Below are 24509 nucleotides of genomic sequence, written 5' to 3'. Positions count from 1 at the left end.
AGTGCTGTGAGGAGATGACAAAACTAGTTGGGAGTTTTAGGTTTGCAAAAGGAGAATGTTAAAGGAGAATTTTCTTTCGGCCTCTAAAAAAAATGAAGGCTCTATAGAGGGAAGCTTTTACAGAAGCTAAGAAACAAACAAATTATCCAGGCATTAAAAATTACTGCCAGAATTAATTTAACAATAACAATAATCCTCTCCTGTGTGGCGCAGATACCAGACGTAAGAGAAGGCAGAGGCTGATAAGAGGTAACTGGAACTCGTTATAGAGTGACAGAAAGTCATTGTCATACAGGAATAAAACACTGAAGTGAAGAAATTACATTGACTGAAAATTCTCTCCCTTCTCATTAAAAGTTTGAATATTTTAATCCAAACTGGTATTATTTAGTAATACACCTCACTTTATTTTTCAACATCCCCTCAAATAATAGTCCAACATTTACATTCAGTTTTGACAGTTCAAACAGCTAACAGCATTTGGTAGCTGTTGGTAACCCTGAGATACTACACAATCTCATGCTGGCATGGTACTGGTATCTGCAAGTATACTTTTACATAGCTCAAATAAATAACTTAATTACGCAAGTGGAACAAAAGGAACAAAACCTACAAAGGATCAGCTGGCCACAGCTTTACCGTGGTACAACTGTTATAATTATGCGGTACACCTGTCTGTAACAAAGCTTTCAGTAAATTCTTTATTAAAAAGAGTAAGTGTGAGTTCAGCAATGTAACCTGCCTGTGTATAAAAAATGGGCCTAACAAAACTGATACCACATTCTGTTTGAAAGCCCAAGTGCTCATAATCCCTATTAATTTGTTCTTATCTCTGATCTAGAGCTCAGGCCAGCTTTTTTCCTTTTCTTTAATGTCTTTTTAATTAAACAAATGTAACAACCCAAAGAAGCTTTTACCCTAATCTGTGACATTGCAAGATGGAGGGACACAGGTGGCTTTTGAATGAGAATAAAAAAGTACAAGTCTGAGTGGCCATTGTAATTTCCAATAAATGCTCTTTCGGTGACTCTGGCCACTGAGAAGAGCCATACAAGTTCTCTGCACTGGAATAATTGCGTCAGGCAATACCCATTTGCTGGAGATGCACCCAGTTTTCTCAAGCACCTATGGCATAGCCTGCACCTCTGTAGTCAAAAGCACAGCCTTGTCCCAGAAATGCTACCGAGTTTTTGCTGGCTTGCATAAGGCTCTGGAAGAACACTGCTGGGCAGGACAAGACAGCACTCAAAAGAAGATGGAAGTTATTTTTACACAGCTCAGAATAGCAGCAGGGCATGTACAGCTCGTCGTCTGCTGCGGTTACCTTCAATCCCAGCGCTGACAAGCACTGAGCTGTACACACATTTTCATATATCTCTGCAGCTCCAGGCTGAGGGCAGACAGCACCCATTTTACCACATGACCATGATTCTGAATGAAGACAAGTGTACTTTCAATTTGCAAGTTTGCACACTAAGTCCTGTCAAAGGCAGTATTAATTCACACAGGGTCCAAAAAGCAGCTCATTACTCCTGACTCTGCCTGCGGGGTTTCTGGTGCATTAAATAAAGAAAAATCATCCCAAAGAAGGGCATTTGTTATTGCCAGAGTTCTGCATTGCTCAACATGAAGATGCATCAGCTGAGAGGTGGTTTCTTTAGGCCTGTGGCGAGGAAGATCTGTTAGATATAATGCAATAGTACCAATACAAACAATTAATTAGCATTTTTTCAGCCATACATCTGAAAATACTTTAAAAAAGAAGACAAAGAAAAGGAAATAACAACCCCACATTTCATAAGGAAGAAAGATATGCATACCAAGATTAAAACACTTTGGGCAATATTATGCTGAAATGTCAGGCAAAGTCTGGGAACAAAAAATTATTGAAGACACCATAGAAAACAGTATCTGTAATAGCTGAGGGACTTGACCCAGTAACTCATGTAAGGTTTTCCTATAATGGTTTCCTATATTCATATTGTTCAGGCCTAGAGAGTTGATTCTGGTGTCCTATCTACAGGTCTATACTAGAGAAGAAGACTGCAGAAGTTGTCTGTTTATTTTTGCCCTCCCTTAGCTTTCCTGGTTCCTTTTACAGTCATAGGGATGTCCAGGGGGCAGTTAATTCCTCCTCAGTTAGGCATCTATTTTAGGATGAACTCTCTCTAGAAATATCTATCTCTTTCTCTCAGCTATAAAGAGGATTTTAAGTACTAGCTATGACTATCCAGCTAACTTTTCTGTTGCTGAAGTTCAGCATTATGACAGTCGCACTTTGCATGTCTGTAGACATCTATCTATAATGTAAAACCATACCAGCAGAGACACATATGACAGCATGTTGCTCAAAGCTGACAAACGGCACAAGAAGGAATAAATGAGGAAGCACTAAGCTTGGTATACTTCTAGTATTATGTGATCTTGAGAAGGAACTCAGTGAAGTAAACCTGTGCATTTTGAAGTCCATATATTACACATATTTCTTGGACAGTAAGAGTGATCTCAAGCACTTCTGGGAGCAGAATAATGGTTTTGCGCTGGAAATAAGCAATCCAAATAAAGCTGTTGCAAAAGAGCCCTCTGAGTATAAGCAATCCAGAACAAATGTGGGGTTTCCCCATTCAACATAAAAGTGCTCAGACCACAGCTTTCCTGCCTAACAGGCACTTTCCTCAGGAGAAAGGAAGTCCTCACTAGCAAGTGACAGGAAGCAAAAGGAAAAATCAACAATCCTCATAATCCCAGATTATTATAGCTAACCATTTCTGCAGCAGTCAAAGAATCCTTGATGGATAGACTTTATATGAATGGTTAAATGAAGTCCTGCTTTAGTTACGGAAAAGAAACAGTCTTTGGGCTGCACTGGGTAGCCCATACAATGCATTTCTTAAACCATCATGAGGTGGCATAAGATAGTTACAAGATGGATCTTGAGCTTGTCATTGCACCTCCAAGAGAAAGCATAAAAAAAAAAAAAAAGAAGGCTAGTATAAAGTAACAACTAGAGTAGAAGCTTGTTTCCCCATTCATTCTCATTACTTCTCTTGTACACAGTTATTTCTAATTCACATCAGTTTTGTTTCATTTCGGTTTGAAAGAAGAGAATCAGGTTATCCTTGTTTGTAGGTAGCTTAAGTTGTCACCTCTTTATAGAGGTACTGTGACTACAGTGAAGTTATATGAGGCTTAGCTTTGAAGTTAGCTTTTACAGGTGAGTGACAGCATTCTAGACAGAGGCATGAAGGCTGACTTAACCTGATTCTCTGGTATACACTAAATTTTAGGCTGCCAGTTCTCATGGATGAGGATGGATTACTTTGGAAAAAGAGAGAAAGACTGGATCACAGGAAAAAATCAAATAACAGCTATAGTTGACCAGAGGGTCCCATTTGTGCTATTCTATAATAGAAAAAGCTAAGGCTAACCAAATAAAAAAGCAACTGATTTTAAACAAATAAACAGCAATATTTTATATTTTGTGAAAACTACTGCCGTATTACCATGGCTAATTGAATAGTAAACATCTTTGGAAGGATTAGGTGTTCTTATAAACAGTGCTTGCAGGGACTTTAGCCAGGATAATGTTGTAAGGCAGTCAATTCTCATGCTCTGGGAATCAACATCCAGGGACAGAATCCAAGAGAAATATAGCACACACATGCAAAATCCATGAGCAGATGCACTGGGCAGGTAAAAGTGTCATAGAATCATGTCCTTTGAAATCTCTTGCTCATTTCACAGCCTTGGCTACTGTCTGCTAGGCCTGTCAATCAAATTAATGCCTCCCATTCTCCCAGGGAAGAGCTTCATCCTCTTTGAACTTCACAAATCTGCTGGATATGGGAAGGGTGCACCCTGTTCAAAGGGGCAGGGTTGTTTCAGGGTCCCTAGCATTTGTGGGACTTCGAAAAGCAATTCCATTTGATTGAGTTTATAACAGTGGATAAGATTTGTATTCAGCTGACATTACAATAAACAAGAGGTGGAAGCACTGAAGAAGCAGTCAGGAGTTGTGGAAAGTTAAGAGACCTGCATTACAAAGGAGAAAGACACTGTGGTGTGATGTGATGTCATGGCAAGAGAGGGGAGAAAAAAACAAAAACAAAAGATACAAGCTGAGACAGAAAAGGTTAAGCCAGAGCCTTGGCAGTCTAACAACGTTACTGCAAACTCTTTGCAGGGAGACATCTGCCAGTGACAGCACATACAGGCTCCACAGCAGAGCGGCTTCAGAAAGAACAGCAGAGGTCATTCAGAAGTGTTCCATATCTCAGAAAGCCTTTTTTAATTTACAAGAAAAAAAAAACAACAAAACAGTTTGACATGAATGGTTCTTCTTTGATTTGTTTTCCAGGTCTGAAGATAAAGACAACACAGGAAAGCCTGGAAAGCATGTGTGAGCTCATCTTTTTCACAGAAGCTTGAACACCACAGCAAGCATCTCAGCCTTACCAAGAGGACCACGCAGGTGTGCCACTCAAGGTGTATTTTAATAAGAAACACTGCACTCCTGGGTAGGGAAATAATTAGGCTCACCTGACTTTATCTTTTTTAAAGAGAAAGAAATTCCTCAGAAGCTGTAAGATTTTAGCCTGGTACAGAAGGAGCAATGAACAAACCATTCTCATGGGATGCCAACATAGAATGTGAGATCTCAGCATAACAGGTCAAAGCCAAAGATCATTTTAATGAAAACTCTTGACAGCTAATGAAAATCTTTCACCGGTTCAAGAAGGACTTCAAAGTAGCAGAACTGTCACAGAAGGAATAGCAGATCCAGAAATAAGTTATTAGGTGAATACATCTAGGGAAAAAGGATATTGTGCTGAAGCAAGTACTGTATCCCACTGAAAGCTTTGGATACATGTCTCCATTTGTTACTACAGAATGTAATGTCATGTAGAGAAACTTCAATAAAGCATTCCAAGGGCATTGAAAAGCCTTGACATATTAAGAGATAGCCTCATTTATAATGAAAAGCTTTGACTGTCACGATTTTTTACTCTTGCGGCAATGGTTGAAGATGTTAGCATCCCCAGCTGTCCTCCTCATGCACCAGCCAGAGGTTACTGTCCCTGCAGCAAGGGCAATGAAGAAGACCGTGTGTCCATTCCTCTCCAGCTCCATTTAAGGAACCAGTGTGCAGTGTAACCTGCTCATCTAAAGGGGATGACCCTGAAGCACAGGCTGTGACTTGAAGCAACTCAGTCACAAGCATGTTCTTGTCTGCCATCTCTGCCAAGAGGCAGCTTAAAAGGGTGGTCAAAGACATGTGAATGATGACCTACTAAATGACAAAATTTGGTAAGGAAAGCCTTCAAGTCAACATTGAAGCTTTGTTGTCTCTGATCCTGCCACTGAAGTTGGCCACTTGCATTGTCTGCTTACTTGTGCCAATCTGAACCCCAGCTACCTCTGAAGACAGCCACAGTATAACCTCATAACAACTATGCTAATATGGGGTCATGTGTGAACCAGTTCATCTGAGATAGTATTCTCTCCTTCTCAATAAGCAATATGACAAGTTAATATAGAGAATGTTTTCCACTGCCTTTCAGACCTAGTTCGGACATTGCTTCACTGTTGTTCACATCTACCTGTCTTTCCTTGACAGAAACCCAAGCCACTTACTGTCTCTGCCAATGAGAATAGCTTGCACTTGTTAACAAATGACACAAAGTACAGCCAAGGACTGCAAATGGGTGCACACAATTTTGCATGTCAGAAGGGACCATTGTTGAGGTAATACTCTTCTTAAGATCGTTTAAGATCATTTAACAACCGTTTCTTAAATATTTGATTTAGGGGTGTCCTGATGCAATGAAAACTTTGTTAATTATATCCTGCTCCTGCATGTTTTTGCTTCTTGCTTCACAGCCATATTGAAAGCATCTTTACTTGCTGTCCCAAACTACTGCTGATTTAGCCATACATTATTAATAATTAGGTGCTAACCTACAATTAGCTGTATTTCTGTGATGAAGAAAAATACAATCCTTAGATACAGTTTGTAAGGTGCTTCGGAAAGAAATTTTGTTAATGCCTGTTTTCATTACTGTCAGCATGCCCACAGTGCTCCAGCAGGTGCCACATGGTCCATCCCTGAGACTGAAGCCTTCAGTTGAGGGATTTGAAATCCACCCATTTACCTTGCTACAGAACAAAGAATCACAGCTCTATACAGCAAGAATTGGCTGAAAATATTGCTTTACACAACTCCCTCTACTTGGAATTATGTCAAAAGCACCAACTGAATTACAAGTTTCCCCAAATTACACACATGTAGGAAAGCAAATTCTGCTTCTAGGACTAGGAATGGTTGAACTACTGCATACAGTCTGACGCCAAAGAAGGTCAATCAAGTTAAAATTGGCTTTCTGATGCTGCCATGTGGGTTACAGCCCAAACTTTACTGTTCTGTGCAAATGAAAATCAAGCCAGATGCATTAAAGTAGAGCAGAAATGGCACCTGGAACAACATGATCTAGTTAAATGAGCAATCACTACAAGCAGTGACCAGAAAAAACAGTCCCACTATAGACACCATACCAGAGTTACAGGACAGTTCACAATTAACTTCTCTGTATCTCTTCCAGGATCTATGTTCAAATTCCAGTAGCACGTGTTCCAGTGATGTGAAGTTTTTGTTAAAGCATTGGTTGGTGTTTTCAGAAGGAACAGCCATTTCCACAAACACAGCCTCCCTTCTATTATTCCAGATTTTCTTATGTGAAGGTTTTCAATTAAGAAAAATTGCTTCTAGGAACAGCGAGCGTGGCCATTCATGGTCACTGATATTTTTGACAATTCTGAAGACAAAACTCATGGGTTTTACTGTTATTTTTTAACAGGTCTTTCTGGACAGCAAAAGAGAAGAAAAATGACAGCAGTCTGGACTATTTTTTTATAAAAAGTCTTTGTCTTCTATATATGAATTTGCACAAGACTGCCAAATAATGCCTTGACTTGCAATATGATAAAGTTATGATTTAGCCATAATTTAAAACTCCATGCAGTTATAGAGTGAAAGTTATCAGTCATATAAATAAAATATACTCATACAAGGAGAGGATTTTTGGCTCAAAGAAATGTAATTAATAAGTGGATTTCTGATTTCTAGGTTTTAAGTTAATAATTCACTGTTTCTCCTCACATTCTTAGTCTAAATTTATGGACCATGGCAGTAGATGGGCTCCTGACCTGAAAAGCTCTCAGATGCCAAGGAAATATACAGAATAGGTACCGCAAATGTAACTTGCCAGATGGAGCCTAGCTGTACCTATGGATAATAGTAATCACTCCTCTTGTCTCCTCTGTAATGTCCTATTGGAAAAAATGGGGTACATCATTGCCTAACCACTGTCATTTTTCATTGCCACCGTAGAAGTTGCCTGTCAGCTTTAGAAGGACAAAAAGGCAAGGGAGGAACAGCTAACAGAAAAAAAGCTACAAAAGCCCAAATCCCCAAATCATACTGACCTTCAGCTTTTGCTTCCATTAAATCACTGAATGGAAGAAAAACTGTCAGTATATTCAAAGTGACCAAACATGACAGAAAAGGGACAGCCAGCTTGTGCCATTACCTCTTTCTGCCTCTAGAACGATCTTTGCTTTTCTAGTCTGCTACTTACATCCTCTGCCCTGCTCAATCTGCAGCTCTCTTGGGAAAGGTGATGATATTGCCCTCCTTTCACCCTATTTCTCCCCTCCCAGCAGAAGCCTTAATGCCATTTAACTTTCTGTTTCTCTGGCTGCCTTTGACACCTAGCATCCATCACTAAAATAGTAAGCAGGAGAGCATAAATCCCTGCCAAGAGCTGCAAGCAGAAGAGCTTCCCAAGCCCCACTGAAGAAAACCTGCCCTTGTGGAAGTGACAGGGCAATTCAGACTCAGAATCTGATCTAGGGACCTAGCTGGAGCTGTGCTGTGCATTAAACCATCATAAAAAGAGCAAGGCACAGACTGCAGGGCTGCAACTCACTCCAGTTGCTACAGCATTTCCTGAGGCCAAAGTAAACATTGCAGATCCTGGTTCTTAGCAATCCACAGCCTTCCTTTCCAGTTTTTGTCAACCTTCTTGCACCCTTTCCTCTAGGAATCACATGAAGCAGAAGCTTACACCATTCCCAAGGCTTCAGTTAAGAAAAGGCAAAGCAAACAACTTGTAAGCCTCAAATATTAGCTGAGAGGCAGCCAGAGAGACACAAAGCATTTTCACAGTAGATTTTAAGTGGTCCTTGCTTCTTGCCAGGGCAACAAATGCTACAGCCAAGCAAGCAGAAATTCCTCTGCTGTGCTTGAGTTCATAAACAGAAGGACAATGCGTAATCAGCCATCTGAGCACCAAAGAATTATTCATCTTCAGACAAGCAATGATACCTCACAATTGGTCAGATGTGGGGGTGGAGGAAGTCCTCTACAGGAGAGGGTCCCACTGCAGTAGTTCGTTCTGAGGCATTCACATGACATACAACCCTCACTCTTCCTCCCATTTATCTATCTTTTCCGCCCTGGTACTCTTATTTGTTGGAGTCCATACATCTAGCAGCTGAAATCCTACCGGATGGCTGATCCACAGCCCCTGCACACAGCTCTTACAGAGCAGGACCAGCTGCCCTCCTGGCTCTGGAGCAAGCCTGTAAGTTTTGCTGCACAGATACTCCTCTGGCACTGTTAAAGCTGAATGCCTTCAGGGACTCCAGAGGAGTAGGATCTATATTCTGACCTGCCTGGCATATCTACATTTCTAAATTTCATTCTCACAAATTGCTAAAACTCAAGATGAGACAAGCAGATGACAGCAGCAGTCACCTGAACAACTATCGCTCACAAGTGCAAGATCAATTCATTACACAAGTCTGAAGTGTCCCAGTGCAAATGGCAACACAGTGAGAGGGCTACTTAAGTAGTATATGTAAACTGGGAGACATATATGGGACTAACGTGAGTGGAGGAGTTGAACGTATCAGGGGTACAGAATCAGTTCTAGCTTGCTTTTCTATCAATATCTCTAATGAGGTTAAAAGAATGAAACAAACCAGGGCACTTGAGACCCACATGCTGATACAAGTGTTAAACATTGCTCTAGTGGAGAACAGGATTAACTGCTGCCTAAATATAATCAATTGGGAGCTAAAATAATTATGCTTAAGATTTGGACTCTAAAGATACTTTCAAGTGTTGAGCCTACTCTGTGAAGGAAGAGGACAGTATGCTGATATATCCACAGCAAAGAGCAATAAAACAGAAAGTCCAGGGAATACTGATCCTAGGGAAAAAAAAAAACAACAAACACTTCTGTAGGGTATGTATCATCACTCCTCTTTATTTCTAATTTATTTTTTGATGTCCATCACTATCTCATCAAAACAAGAGTATATTTAGGGAAATGAGTAGTCACACTTGTTAAAAGAGCCAAATGCTGAAATAAGGAGAGTGACAACATGGCCCTTAATACCAAACAATATTCATTTATTAGAGGTACTCCTTTCTGTATTCCTCTTCTCAAAATGAAAACAAAATAAGGTGTGACTTCTTAATTACTGTATCTTTAAGTCTTTTCTTAAGCTTCTGAGGAAACATGTAAATGGAATTCATTCCTACTCACTCATAAAACAGCCTCCTACTTAAATCTAAGTCATATTCATTCAAAGCATCTATTTCTGTTTTTGACACAGCACAGACTAAATTTTCTGCTTTATGCTGTACCCATCTCTAGGATCAAACTGGTACTACAAGGTCATAGTACCACTGTGAAAGACCTAATCCAAGGAATAGGCAGGACAGAAAGGAATACAACACTTTACAAAATATTATCCATACTACCACAATAGTGCCTGTAAACTTGGCTGTGAGACAGACCAAGGACCAGTGCATCCTTATTTTACTATTCAGGGGAGGAAAAGAGCCATTTAGGAAGGAGGTTTGTTGACAGCTGCTGAGTGAATTGAGTAGGGCTTAGAAAACAGTAGCTCCTGGTTCAGGACCTGTACTCAGCCTGTTACAGCCTGTTGGTTTTCTAGCTAAAATGCAGCAACCCCAAAAGCAGCTCGACAGCTTACCTCCTGCAAAATGCTTGTGCTCCACTTGCTTTGGCCTACCCCATTCATCTTCTTGCCATCAAATCTGCTCTCACCTCTCACTTTCTGCTGTATCAGTACATTATGTTCTTCTAACAGGAGGAGAATATATTAAAGGAATAATAATAACACTGGTAATGATAGTCTAAGAAATATATGTTTCTTTCTCCATATTTCCCCTTGTTCGATTAGTCTCTCAGCAAGAGCAGCATTAATCACTGAGGCAACAGATAAAACATGAAGACCAATTTGAATTTTGCTGTGTAGTACTGAGTGTGTATGTGTGCTTAGGCAGCAGGGAGGGAGGCCACAGGATAATCTGTCATTTTGTATATTTATGCTGTTGGAGTCAGTTAGGAATGGTTCTCTATTGTTACCACATATTAAAATCATTCATGTCCTTACACTTTCAATGGAGGTCATCTTCCAGGAACAAAAAGGACATTATGACCAAGTTAAATTCAAGTTATTTGTGCAAATCTCTGTGTATGTCTTGGGTGCTGAGGCGATTGCCAGGACGTTAGAACACAAAATACAGTAATTTTTCTCCTTACTTGACCTCACTGTTTTTACACTAAGAATGAGTTTTCCTGCTCTGAAACAGCTACTGGAAAAGAGCTGTTGCAAATGAAAGAGGTGTTTTTTAGATGATCTTACTAAAAGTGTGTGAAGGTCCAGTTCTGCCTGACTTTGACTGCTGTGGAAGAAGCCATGGGTCCTCAGAGCCCACTGCCAGCAGTTCTACTGAACTAAATACTTGCCAGTTTGGCAAAAAAAAAGACTTAGTCTTAATCCCAGGGAAGATGGAGCATGGAAAATAACAACAGATTAAAAAGTAGAAGAGCTGTTACTGAGCCATATGGGTACAAGTTTCTCTCTTCTTCAAACCTTTGTCTATCCATTGAACCATCAGCCTACCACCTCTGCCTTGTCACTCTCCATGTGAAACTTAAATCCATGTGAATCTTTAAATCTCGCTGTTCCCTTCCCATATCTCTACAAGACAGGTGCATCTTTTCCACTGGAATTTAGTTACTTGTCTGCACTTCAGAATTCTTCCTTCCTTTATTCACTTTCATACATTTAGCCATTAGAGCATTTCTAACATTTCCAACTCTTTGGTTCATGCCTCCTAATAAACTACTGGTATTCCCTGGAAATGTCCTTACCCACAAATCAATTTCCTTAGCATACCCAATCTAAGACACAGCAAAATAGGCAATACAGCACCAGTGGAAAACTCTCAGAGTAATTATGAGGGAAGATGGTCCCTTCATGAGTCATTATAAGGGTGAAAAGCCAACAGAAAAAATTTTCTCCAAAAACACACTATAAGAAAGAAGGGGAGCAACAGCATCCCATACAATTCCAAGAGAACAGAAATACAGTCCCTCAACTCTTCAGCTTTATTTTTCTGCTGAAATTTTGTTGAAATTGAAACAAGTTCTCATCTTTTAGAATATAATAGAAGTAATTTTTGCAATCAAAATTAACAACATCCCGCCTACTTATATGCTGTTTAAGGGAAGAGAGAAAGGATTGGTGGTTGTATAGCCTGTCTTGCTAATCACTACTTTTACGAGCTATACTGTGACAGACACATCTTGCAAATCAGTGACAACTCATCCCACAGATAAAAAAGAAACTAGCAGAAATTCTTCTGTTCCTGCTAGTTAACACCACCATCATTCCATAGAAACCTTGAAGCATTAATTAGATGGCTTCAGAAAGTGGGTCTGTCACAACAGCATGGGTGTGTTTCTAATTTCTGTGCAATCATACAAATATGAACTAGGAAAGGTAAGAGGTACATTCCTACCTCTCAGCCAGTCTTGTAAAAAAAGCCATTCAAACATAACGGAAGTATATGCTCTGGAAGTATTCTGGTAATGTCTGCAGCTTCTAGGCATTTCCCTGAAGTATATAAATAGCAAGCAGAACAGATATACTATAACAACATGTGAGCCAAGCCTCCAACTACATTTGAACTATAACCATTGATTTTACTCCATTTATTTCTAAGCACTTCCTTTTGCAGAATTGGATGTCATATACTGCCACTGCACAACTGTCCTAGAACAACACGTTTGTCCTATTCTTTTGTTTGGTTTGCGGTGAAAGGTATGGTCAACTATAGTAGCTTTAGTTCATGAGTACTGTATTAATCAGATTTTGAAAATAATCTTCCACGTGACTTTCAAGAATCCTTTTTGGCAGGGCAAATGGCATGTCTAAATACACAAATGGATACTGTGCCCTGAGAAAAAAAGTACATACTGATGTTATTAAGGGTACTTTCCGAGAAATGTATGCCTGCCTGGCTGTCTGAAGAAGGTAGGTATCAGTTTACTGTAGCTATTATTACAGCTTCTTATCCTTTAATTACAGAAAAGGGCATGGTTTTTGGTCACCTAAAAGGAAGCAAATATTTCATTAAGTTCTTGATCAACATTTAAAAAAAAAAAAATCAGAAAAATCTAGAAAAGTGCTGAAATTCTAGAAAAGTGCTAGACCAACCCTGCTTCCCCAACCCCCCATACGCTGGGCCAAATCTTCATTTCCAAAATTCACAGTAAAACAGTAATGGGTATATATGTCAAAACCACCAGCTGAGACTTTGCTGCAAGTCTCAAACAGTGGTTCAGATCTGCAGATTAAAGGCAATGTAATCTCAACAGTTGCATAACTGAATCAGCTAACTCCAGCTTCTTGTAAACTGTTAGATGGAAGAAATAAAAGTCAGCATGTGTGCCAGCAGAACACACACAGGAGTGGCTGAAGTGACTCCTTGACAATGCTACTATACAAAAGCAGGTTATCCAAAGAATGAGTGTAAGCTATATTTTGAGAAATCATACTACCTGTCAACTTGTGGGACTAAAGTTTGCCACACACATACAATCAAATCCCCCTAAGAATAATGAAAGAGCAGTCTCCAGTTGGAGTCGACAATGGTTGCGAAGTTAAATGTTCAAATATCACCAGTGATAATGTTAACAAATGACAGCATATGCTAGCATATGCATGAACTGTTTTACAAATACAGTGTTCTTTATTACTGTAATTGTGCTTAGTAGAAATACAAGGCTGATCTTATTTCTATCATCAGTACTTGTCAGCACTTGGGAGCATAGGGTGTAAAAATAATATTGCAGTAAAATCACATTCTCTTTTTGGAAAGGTACTGAACTCTGGCTTCACTATGGCACTTCCAGAAGTGCAGCATATCTGTCTTCTTCAGAAAATAAATGAAATAATGAAAGTATAGGATTATATTTTAGATTATATGAGCTTCACAAGTAATCTGAGTATCCTAAACACTATACCAAAAAATATAATTGTAACACACCACAACACTCTCCCATCTAATACCCAGTTAAAACTTGGAGAACATTTTAATCCTTTACTATACAGAACATTTTCATCCTTTCCTATACAGAACATTTTCATATCATATACATGTTTCTGGCTAGGCAGCTACTCCAATACACACCAAACATTGTGTATTTCAGTGTGCACTAAATCCATTTCTATACTACATGCTTGTGTAGCATTTAGAGGTCATTTGGTATTACTGAATTAATCGGTCTGTAGCCTACGTGAACTGTAGTTTGCACAAAAATTTTCTATCCTACATTTGGATTCCTTCTTCCAAACTCTGCTTTATTTCTTTGCCCAAACCATGTTAGCATTTAATTATCACAGAAGAGATGTGACTGTGAAGAAGTAAATGCCATTTTGTGAACTTCACTGCAGCAATGCACTTTACCATCTCACTCAACAGGACTGTAGCACAGGAGAAAGGATTCTGCTCTGAAAGATAGTACAGGTTGGGGGCTTTGGTCTTTTTAACAAAAAATAGTTGATGAAGAAACAGAAAAGGAAGGATGAGAGCCAGACTGTGTGATTCTCAGAGATACCAATGGGCCAGTGAAGTCAGTCTTTAAAGCAGAGACTCATCAAAAGCTCTTTTTTCATTAGAACTTTGCAGTCTTGGGATGAAAATGTCACTAGTGACTTATAAGAACCAAAACCTAAATTAAAGGCTATTTCTTTCTCCCCCAAATTATTATCTATGACCGTGAAAGAAACTACCTAGGCAAGACTAAGGGTGAGACAATTTTATTTGTCTTAGCTGACAGTGAAAGTCTAATTAGACTGACAAATCTTCTGTGCTATTTTCCTTTGTGATATACACTATAAGAAAGGATCTAGCCTGGAGCTGCATGTAATGGAAAGACATTAATCAAGATTATTGGACCCTCAATAGAAAACACAGTTAGAAGGCTGGAAAGCCTAATGGTTAAAGTAAAAGGTTGAGAACCTTATTCTGAGCCATGCCAACAGACTGGACTCTGTACAGATAATGGGCAGACCCCCTCTTCTATTTTTTTAGAAAGAACATTCTGCATATTATATATCATACACTATCATTCTATGGCTCTAAGATCATTGCTGAAAACATCCACAAATAATTTATTCTCACCACCTCCAAGCTACAATTTGAACAGTTCTGTAAGTATCATTATCTTCACCTCAGGAAGCCAGGGCATGCTCTGGATACATAACAGAGCACACAGTTTCTGGTTCCTCATGGAGAGCATAACCAGAAGTCTATCTGTCCTCCAAGAGAAAGAAAACCTGTATAGAAAAGTATGATTTTTGTCTTGGGACTCTAGCTATCCATGTCATGAGGCAGACATATTAGGGACCTGCCCTAGGTCAGTAGGCCCTAAGGTCTTCAGAAGCTTATCATAGACTCATACAATAGTAAGGGTTGGAAAGGACCTTAAGATCATCAAGTTCCAACCCCCCTGCCATGGGCAGGGACACCTCACACTAAACCATCTCACCCAAGGCCTCGTCCAACCTGGCCTTGAACACTGCCACAGATGGAGCATTCACAACCTCCCTGGGCAACCTATTCCGGTGCCTCACCACCCTAACAGGAAAGAATTTCCTCTGTATATTCAACCTAATCTTCCCCTGTTTAAGTTTTAACCCGTTACCCCTTGTCCTATCACTACAGTCCCTAATGAAGAGTCCCTCCCCGGCATCCCCATAGGCCCCCTTCAGATACTGGAAGGCTGCTATGAGGTCTCCACGCAGCCTTCTCTTCTCCAGGCTGAACTGGAGCAGTTTTCCTTAAAGACTCATGCACCAGCTGAAACCATATCTTGGATTTGCTGACCTGAACATGCTTTGAAATGAAGACTTTGTGTATCACCATGCATGCTTTTCTAGACTAGCTTTACTTAGTAATTAACTTCAAAGAAACTTTACACAAATCACTTGAACACTGAATGACCCAGCTGTGAACTGGATGGAAAACACCACATGAGAGCATATGGAGAGTCTCCTAAAAAGCTCTGAGCAGCAGCTCACTAAATAAATTCTGAGCATATAAGCAGCTGACATGGAAGCAGAAGCCAAGAGAATGTCACTTAAACTCATTTTCACAAAAGGCTCCCAAACCCAGAAATCCCTGAATAATTCACTAATAACTGAAGCTGTGCTTTAAATCAAGCACAGGGACACATGGGATTCCAGGACTTTTAACAACTGCTAATGAAGTAACCCTGCAAGAAACATGGCAGCCTTGCAAGAATGTGATGTGGCACAGTACAGCTACTTTCACCTAATAGCTGCCTGCACAGCATGTTTCTGCACCATATACAAAAGCTAACAACTTGTCTTTGAGGCCTTTGTAGAGTAACGTGGCAAAGCAGAAGTCCTAGAGAATACATTCTTATCGCAGGAGAGTCTGGTGTGTCAGGGCCCTGAGACAAGCACCAGGAATTTCGTACAATGCATGTAACTTCTAAACAGACTGTAAAATTCAGAGCAAAACCATGTGTGAGAAAGTTAGATCAGTGTTTCTACTCAGGGGCAGCAGAGCACAAGCAGCATTTGAAACTTACTGAAACAAACACGAATCAAACCTCCTTTTTCTCCCTTATTTTCAGTTAACAGAAAAAGGTCAGCTCTTGTGTTGAGGTTTAAGCCCAGACAGTAACTCAGAACCATGCAGCCATTCGCTCACACATTTTCCTCCCTGTCTCTGGGTGGGATGGAAAGGAGAATCAAAAGACATTTTGTTATCCTCCTTCAAGACCTCTCTGAATTATACTTGATTCACAGAAATGTCCTACCAGTATAACATACAGTCATACATCTCAACAGTTTCTCACTCAAATCCTGCCTGTCCTCTACTGATCTAAGTTTCACTGTCTTGAAGAAATGTTATTTTGAATTTTAAAACAAAACGAAGTTACAGACATTTTAAATGCTAATATCATTGCCACTGGGTATTTCCAGTAACATTTTTCTGTCAGTTCCCGCTGTCTTATCTTTCTGTCTGAGACTATATGTTTGGGATCTTCACAAATTGAAAAGCATATCATTGGTCTGTGAATATACTGTGTATTTTTAAAGCACTGAACTTCCCCAGCTGCAGTACTCATACTACCTAACTGCAAGAGGTTACAAACAGAAGTCTTTGCATTTATCATGCTCTTCTGTACTTCCTTAACAAGCAATGTGTAAATCTAAATCCTACTGAAATTCCCCTGGATTTTGTATCACTTTGGGATTACAGACTTGATATTCTGCAAAAGCTTTATATGCATTTCAAAAAAGAGAAGTTTTTGTTACTTACATATGACAATGAGTAATACAAACAGAATAAATACTTCTAATACAGTAAGAACAATGCTTCTTTATCCCAATTCTTGCTATTTTGTATTAGATACTTTACTTTTATTTGTATCATGATTGGTATTTCTACAATGGACCAGAATCCTTCTGTGGTAAGTAGAGTAGACATGAAGAATAGAAAATACCTTTTGAATTCAAGGAGTCTTCAATCCAAGCATAAACATTTTTCTGTATCCAAGATCTCACACATAGATACAGAAAAAATGGATAATTAAACAAAAAATGTGCCAATACTGAGTGGCTTGATAAACAGCTGTCTTAGACCATCATCAGCCTTACCTCTGACAACTTCTTGACATGAGTCATGATAAAAGAAATGTTTCTGTTTCAATGGGACTGGAAAAATAACCTGCTGTTGCCTTGTGGATAGTACCAGGCAGCAGAAAGATTCTTATGATCAAATCTAAGAAGCGAGCAAAAAAGTTCTTGAATCGTGCTGATCAGAACGGGAAGAGGCTAAACTGTGAATGGTCTTGAAAGTGAAGAAAAATTGTTTATTTCTGAGCAGGAAAAGAGAAAGCTGGAACAAGGTAATAACTAACTGTATTTGTACTGCTCATAGCCTTAGGTAGCTATATTTTACATTCCCCAAAGAACAAACTTGTTCTATTAGATTTTTCCACCACTTAGATCTAAAGTCATAAGCAGTCTTGACAATGGTGATGTTGAACACAAGTGAGATAAAATAACCATTAGGCATCAGAAAACCACAGCTGGAGATACTGCCCAAACAGAAAAAGACAATTTCTTCTCACTTTCTCTGTACAAATAACACAACTAAAGCTGACAGAATCAAATTCTACCAAGAGTAAAGAAAGGCAAGCCATCTGTGCTGTGACAGCAATAAAATGGCCTGATATTGAAATGCAGAAAGTTGTAATGGAGGTACATATTGACCTTTATCTTTCTTTCAGTGGGTAGCATGAAGTGTCAAAGAGTTATTGCTTTAATATCAGCTGAGATGAGGCCATTTGTTGTGGTGCATGTGTATCCAGGAAATCACTGCTCTTAACCATGTTTTTAGAAGCACTTTGACACTTTATTAAATCTTCTTGAATGCTCTTTCAGCACACAGTGGTCTCTACAGGCTGAATGAACTGCCATGTAGGCTAGACAGGAAGCTTTCTGGAGTAGTTCCTCTTCAAGTAAGTCAAGGTCATTTCCAGTTTGACCCAGCTCACAAAGGTCCAGTGCTACTCTCTGTTACACTGCTATAGCTAAACACAGCTCTGATGCCTTTATAAATTATAGAAAATCTCTAATAACCTAACAGCAGGATCAAGACCACAGACTTTATTCTTATGGAGATGTAATCTTACAAAGATTTTCTCTAAAATTAGAGCTAGCCACTGAGGAAAAGGAACTGTAGTTTTTTCAAAGTTTATAACAATGGCCAAACCTCAGGTAATTTCCCTTCACTTAGCTGAGACTTTATAAATCACCTGTTTGGTATTTGAGATTTAGTTAATCCCAGTCCTTCTGCCAAATGGATTTACAGAGTACCAAAGAGGGCAATGTTAAACCTTGGCTTGGAATTAATTACCCCAATAGTTGTAAATTCTACTGCACCCAGAGGTACTTCACAGAATGGTTGTGGTTGGAAGGGACCTTTGGAGGTCAGCTGGTCTAAGCCTTCTCCCTGTCCAAGCAGGGTCATCAGAGATAGTTGCCCAAGACCATGTGCAGATGGCTTTTGAATATTTACAAGCATAGACACTCCACAACCTCTGTGGGCAACCTATGCCAGTACTTCGTCACCCTCACAGTAAAAAACTGTTTCCTGACATTTAGAGGGAAACTTCTGTGTTTCAGTTTGTGTCTATTGCCTCTGATTCTGTCACTGAGCACTACAGTCAATTTTTACATCTTCCCTTAAGTATTTATAAACATTAATAAAATCTTCCCTGAGCCTTCTTTTCTCCAAGCTGAGCAGTTCCAGCTCTCTCAGCCTTTTCTGATAGGAGAGATGCTCCGGTCCCTTAACCATCTCAGAAGCCCCCTGCTAGACTCTCTCTAGTATCTCACTCTCTTTTGTACTGAGGAGCCCAGAGCTGGACAAAATATTCCATGTATGGCCTGACCTCCTACAAGATTAAGAGGACAATTTTTGTGTTTTCTTATCCTAAGTGACCAGCACTAGATGAAAAATGAAGCAAATGGTCATATATATAAAAGTACAATCAATAACTGATTCAATTTTCTGAAGCAGTTAGAAAGCAAGCATGCAACTTGTATGATTACAGGTTTCAAAATCCTTGATTTCATTAAGATCGTCTGTCCCAGGCAGCAGAAATTGTTTCAAGGAAGCAGATGTAATAATTGTTTGTTTTTTTTTCTCCAACTAGACAACAATATACCTTTCTCTGGGGGTTTAATAAAGGCACACTGATCAATAATTATTTGCCAGTGTCTCAGCTGGTGTATGCTGGTGTCAATGAAAGTATGTCAATTTCTACAGGTTGAGGTTCTGATGTAAATAAAGATTTTAAAACAAATGTTTCATCCTAGTTGATAACATGATAGTATGCCACTGAAATAAGCATTTTTAAAAATCTGATCCACTGCTTAGATTGCTTGTTTACATGATTCTTTTATTTGCACAGATAAGGGGAGCCAATTTGATGTATTTATTTCTAATCAGTACCATATTCTGTTTGCCACACAAGTGGTTCAAAAATCACTGCATTTTTGGGCCATTAAACACTACATAAACACAATTAAGCCAGAACATCTGAAATGTAATTTTTGTTGGAATGTTTTTTACCAAAGGCATTGGAACCACTCTATGTTGGAGCTCCTACATTTTGCAAGAAACTGATCTTGACAGTGTTCTTTTAAAATTTTCTACAGGAAGGCTATAAAAGGAAAATGAAAAATGGTTCTACCTGGAAGTAATGTTCCATTGCTCTTCTCCCCATTATGAATTTCACTGTTGCAGCAGCACATACAGTCGTAATAATAAACATACACGCACCCTCCATTAAGCATTGTAATTCTCCTAGGAATAAATTTCCCCAGATATGCAACTGTAAAAACAGTTACAATCACGTTTTCATTCACAATGGGGCAATACTAATTACACAAATTGGGCTGCAGTACAACAGGAGCAAAATACGTCCCCATTACACGTACATGTGCCATAATAATTCGTCCAGCTGTTTGTTCACCAACACAGGACAATATATTGTGATGATTTACCTTATATAATGTTAATAAAATAGTTACATGGAGCATGATTCAGAGAACATGGCTCCCATGAGCTTAGAAGTGAGAAGCAAAACAAAAGACTAATTAAGAAGCCAAGGAAATGCAAAAGACTGACTCACCTGGATGCTGGGTGGCGAACGATTTTTTCGGGTTGTAGTAGTGGCCATTGTCGTTGTGGTTTCCATGACTGTAGTAGACATTTCTGGTGGCACGGAGGTTGTGGGTGTTGTTCCCAAGATGGAAGGGACCTCCCCAACAAGTCGGACACTTCCATTGATTTTAATGTTGGGGTTGTTCTCTGCTGCCATGTTCAGCACTTTCAAGCCATTGTAATAGAGACCGGAGAGCTGGCCTTGGAAGAGACGCCCTCTGTCCTTCCCTCCTATGGCTATTTGCGCCTGGGTGTTGAAGATCGTTAACTGTCGTCCTAGTGAAGGGGGGTGAATAACATTATTGCCAGACATTTCCTTCACTTTGCATCTTACATTGAGTCCTGGCCAGAAATGACGGACAACAAAGAAGTAGATTCATTCTTGGTAGTGTTTATGATGACTGTAGAAACAGAATGGAAATGTACTGCCTAAAACTCATTAATAAGGAAGATTAGCCTGAAAGCAAGAACAGCTAAAATTGAACCTCATACCTCAGCATCCATTCACACGTCAAAACTCTGGAGGAGGTTTGAGTCAGTCAGAAATTTGTACCCACTCTTTTAGAGTTGGACCTATTTTAAACTACAAATAAGGCTCCATTATGCAGCCATTTTCTACTATTAATTCAGATTGCAGTACCTGTCAAACTTTAGCCCATAAATAAACCTTCTATTTTGACTGGTCAAAGGATGGGATTCACTCATAAAGCCACTTTTAATAGTACAAAGGTTTTAAGGGGTGGCTTGAGGACCACATCACAAAAATATTGATGGTGATGTAAGAATTGTGTAGGAATCTAAAGACAGGATCCATCATGATCTTCCACCTGTAAATTTTGTGTTGTGAAGGCTGATGAATCTGAACCCAAGAAACACCAAATGCAAACTTTTGTGGTGTCTCTGAAAGAGCAAAGTTTTTTGAAATAGTGAGGATAATACAGTGCTTCAGATAGTTAAGCCTCATAATGCCTTACACTTGATTACTCTCTTAAAGACAGTGAAATTCAAATGTAGACAGGTTAAGTGGTTTACTCAAGATTATATTTTGAGTGTTAGGAATGGTCTAACATCATATGTAATGAAAAATATATTTATTAAAAATAAATCTAATAACAATTGCCAATTCACCTGATTTTGTAGGATACTTAAATCATATTCAGCCTGGACTGCTCTATGAATACTGTGTATGTCCCAGGCTGCACTAGGCTGACTATGTCTAGAAATAAATTGCTTCATGCAGTGCAAAGGCAGTGCCTATAATTTCATTGTTCTTCAGAAAATTAGGGACATGCCACCTGGAATCTGATGAATTAACAGCCAGACTGGGCAGAGCTCAGAAGGGTTATCAATGCAGCATCAAGTCAATCATCATTCAAATATCTACTCTGATTTCCCATTTTTATGAAGTTTGCATCACATGTTCCCATCCCATTCCCGCTCCCCAGTTCTCACTCACCACTTCCTCTCTCTAGTCCACCCTGATGAGAGGTGCAAAATGCCACCATGTAACAAAGCACAACCTATAACCCACTGCTCATTCTTTCACAGCCAGTGGTTACAGCAAAATATGAGGGGGAGCTCACCAATTTTGGTGGTCGTCGTGACGGGTCTTGAAGTCAAGTGGTGATGCGGTGTTGCATCATCTTATGGTGACAGGATGGACCATGGGGAAGAGAATGGGGACAAGAGAAGAAATGTATCTGAAAGGAATTCCTGTCCCCAAAGAGGGCCCTAGCTAACTAAGCAAAAGTGTATGGAGAGGTGTAACATACAGACAAGTGGAGGTGGGCTGCACATCCCTTGTGCTCCTCACCTACAGATTTGTAAATAAAATATGAAGACTTGATCAGGGTGGAGTAACTGCACTGATGAAGAAATGAGAAATAAAAATGGAGGGTATCCTTCCCCTGGAAAGTGTTGAAACACCTGATGCGATATTCTGCATCTCAGGAGGTTTTAAACTTACCAGAGGCAACATATACCTATTAAAACATCAACAAACATGCACTGAAGCCACACATCCTCAGCATGTAAACAGAGCCTTTCCTCTTGTCTATGAGAAAAATAGGATCTGCCAATATCTGTCAAAATATTCAGCCCTCTCAGCCCAGCTCCTGTCTGACCTAGAGGACATTGCACTACACACTGTAGAAGTGTGTATACAAACTCATATACCATATCCTCAGTATGCTTTTCTTCTCTGTCTTGTGTTTTGGATTTTTTAAATGGATATGCTGTCAGTTCTTTACTACACATTTTTCCCTTCTCACATATTACTTCCTTCTAGCATGCTATGTGTTTCCATACTGCTCCTGCCCCAACATACCCAGACATTTCACTTAATACTGTTCCCTCCTTCCCCCTTCCCACCTCACTCATGATAAGAGTGGCAAAAGGTAGAGGTGAGATGAGTAAAGAACAAGTTGCTATTTCACTATTATCCCTGAAAATTAAGGGAAAGTATTGACCATTCAAAGTTTTCTGTTTCCATTCCTTTTTCCCCTTGAATCAGTGCTGCATTTTTTTTAATCTTCTATCAAAGGGAAAACGGGTGGGTGATGATAACAAAGGAATTTTAGCAGTTCCAGCTAGGAGAGCTCCAAGTCATGACAGAAAAAGGGTTCCCTCACTTTTACTGGAGAATTACAACTCTCCTAAGGATGTCATCTGTTCTAACCCAAGCTCATAGTACAGCTTTAGACATATCTGTCATATCTCTTGCTTTACATTCAAGAATAAGGTGTATATTGAGGCTGAAAAAAAAGATCATGTCTACATTTCTGGGTCTTCATCTGCATCTTCTAATGCTGAAAGGAAGTGTACATGAAGGATGAGCCCCACTCCAGCAAAGAAAAGAACTTTGTGTCTTTTGGACCCTTGTTTGTGAAGTGGTCTTCCAGACCAGGATTCATGCACTGCACCATATGGTTAATACTGGAGACAGCCCTGGTACCAGAATTGTGTTTGCTAAAAGAACAATCACTTGTTGGAGCCACTTAAAACCTGATATTTCTCATTCTTCAGTCTATGATAGTATACAGGCACATGAGTAAAGACAACAGGGAAATGAATGTGAAATGAGAGAAGACTGTTAAGAGAACAAACACTTAATTCTGCCATTATAGGTCTCTTCTAATCATTCTTCTGATGGTATGGTTCTGAAGCCCTTGCTTCACCTAAGTAAAATTTATTTGGCCGCTGAATTTTATTGAGCTACTGTTTACATTAGAAAATTCTACTAGGTGTGTAAGGGTTGTGGAATTACAGTCCTTTTCCACAGAGAACTCTTCCTACTGCTATTTTAGTGTCATACGAGAGAAAAATCATATTTTAAGTTTTTGAGGTGTTTTGCAAGTACTCTGAACAATTCAACCTCTCAGGCTTTTTGCTTGCTCTCTCATTGACGTCTTCATTTGGAAAACAGTAAAACAATTAAAAATATCACAGAGAAATCTTAGTAAAAGTGTAAGTTTTCCATAACAGTAAGAGTGATTTTTTGCCTCATTTTGCAAATCCTAATTCATACTAACAGTTCTTGCTTCAAAAGTACAGTCACTTACATCAACAAGACTTCACATGCAAGTAAGAGAGATTTGAAGAATTAAGGACTTCCAGGATCAGTCCTTTCAATCAGATGCTTCTAGGTCTTTATTAGCTCATCCAATTGCAGAATTGGTAACATCTGTGACTTATCATAATTTAAGCATAACTACTTTATTGAACAATTTAGGACTAATACTTCTTTTTTTGTTTGTTTGTTTTACTCACATACATAATCTCAGTGAAGTTAAAACTGTTTCATGTTCTGCTTATTACCTGGGCTCCTCTTAAAAACATTTTAAACCATTTTACAAAAATAAAAAAGATTACAAGAACCAAAATAAAAAACCAGTAATGATGCCACTTCAGAAAGATGATTTTTTTTCCCCAAGAATGAACTATTTCATTATTATAAATAACGTAACAGTGGTACCAAAGGAAGACCCAATCTATGGAATTCAAAAATGTCAATCAAAAAGTGTTTCATTTTACCTTGCTCAAGCCAAGAACTCATATGGGCAAGAAAGCTATTCTATATGCTGTCTCTTTGATGAATCTGTCTATTCCTTCATCCATCAGTTCATCCTGTTCCATTTTTATAGCAAGCTACCCTTTTACTCATCGTCTGTATAAAGTCTGTTGACAGAAGGTTTCCATGTTACATTAATTGTTGGACTGATGACCAGATGGATGAGCAGGCTGGTGAACAGCTAGGTAAATTACTCATTCTTATTATTTTTTAATTTGAGTGGTACCTAAGTTGCTCAAAACGTCTATCTACTTTGGAATGAATGAACAAAGTGATACTGTC

General features: G+C 39.1%; 1 protein-coding gene across 38 annotated transcripts in view; it reads right to left on the bottom strand.

The window, feature by feature from the left end:
* Window positions 1-24509, bottom strand: part of NRXN3 (neurexin 3) — a 1035236-nt gene that overhangs the window by 91506 nt on the left and 919221 nt on the right. For 25 of the 38 annotated variants that reach the window (XM_062636173.1, XM_062636185.1, XM_062636203.1 and 22 more), the window contains one exon: window positions 20127-20434. In XM_062636173.1, the coding sequence (XP_062492157.1) occupies window positions 20127-20434 (308 nt within the window). Of the gene's footprint in view, window positions 1-20126; window positions 20435-21741; window positions 21802-24509 lie in introns of all 38 variants that reach the window. The other 13 variants (XM_062636166.1, XM_062636181.1, XM_062636183.1 and 10 more) reach the window with 1 other exon arrangement.

The sequence above is a fragment of the Pezoporus occidentalis genome, unplaced genomic scaffold (genome assembly GCF_034315485.1).
Source record: "Pezoporus occidentalis ecotype Australia unplaced genomic scaffold, CSIRO_AGI_Poc_V1 ctg47, whole genome shotgun sequence".
Classification (NCBI taxonomy): domain Eukaryota; kingdom Metazoa; phylum Chordata; class Aves; order Psittaciformes; family Psittacidae; genus Pezoporus; species Pezoporus occidentalis.
This window is presented reverse-complemented; position numbering and strand designations above follow the sequence as displayed.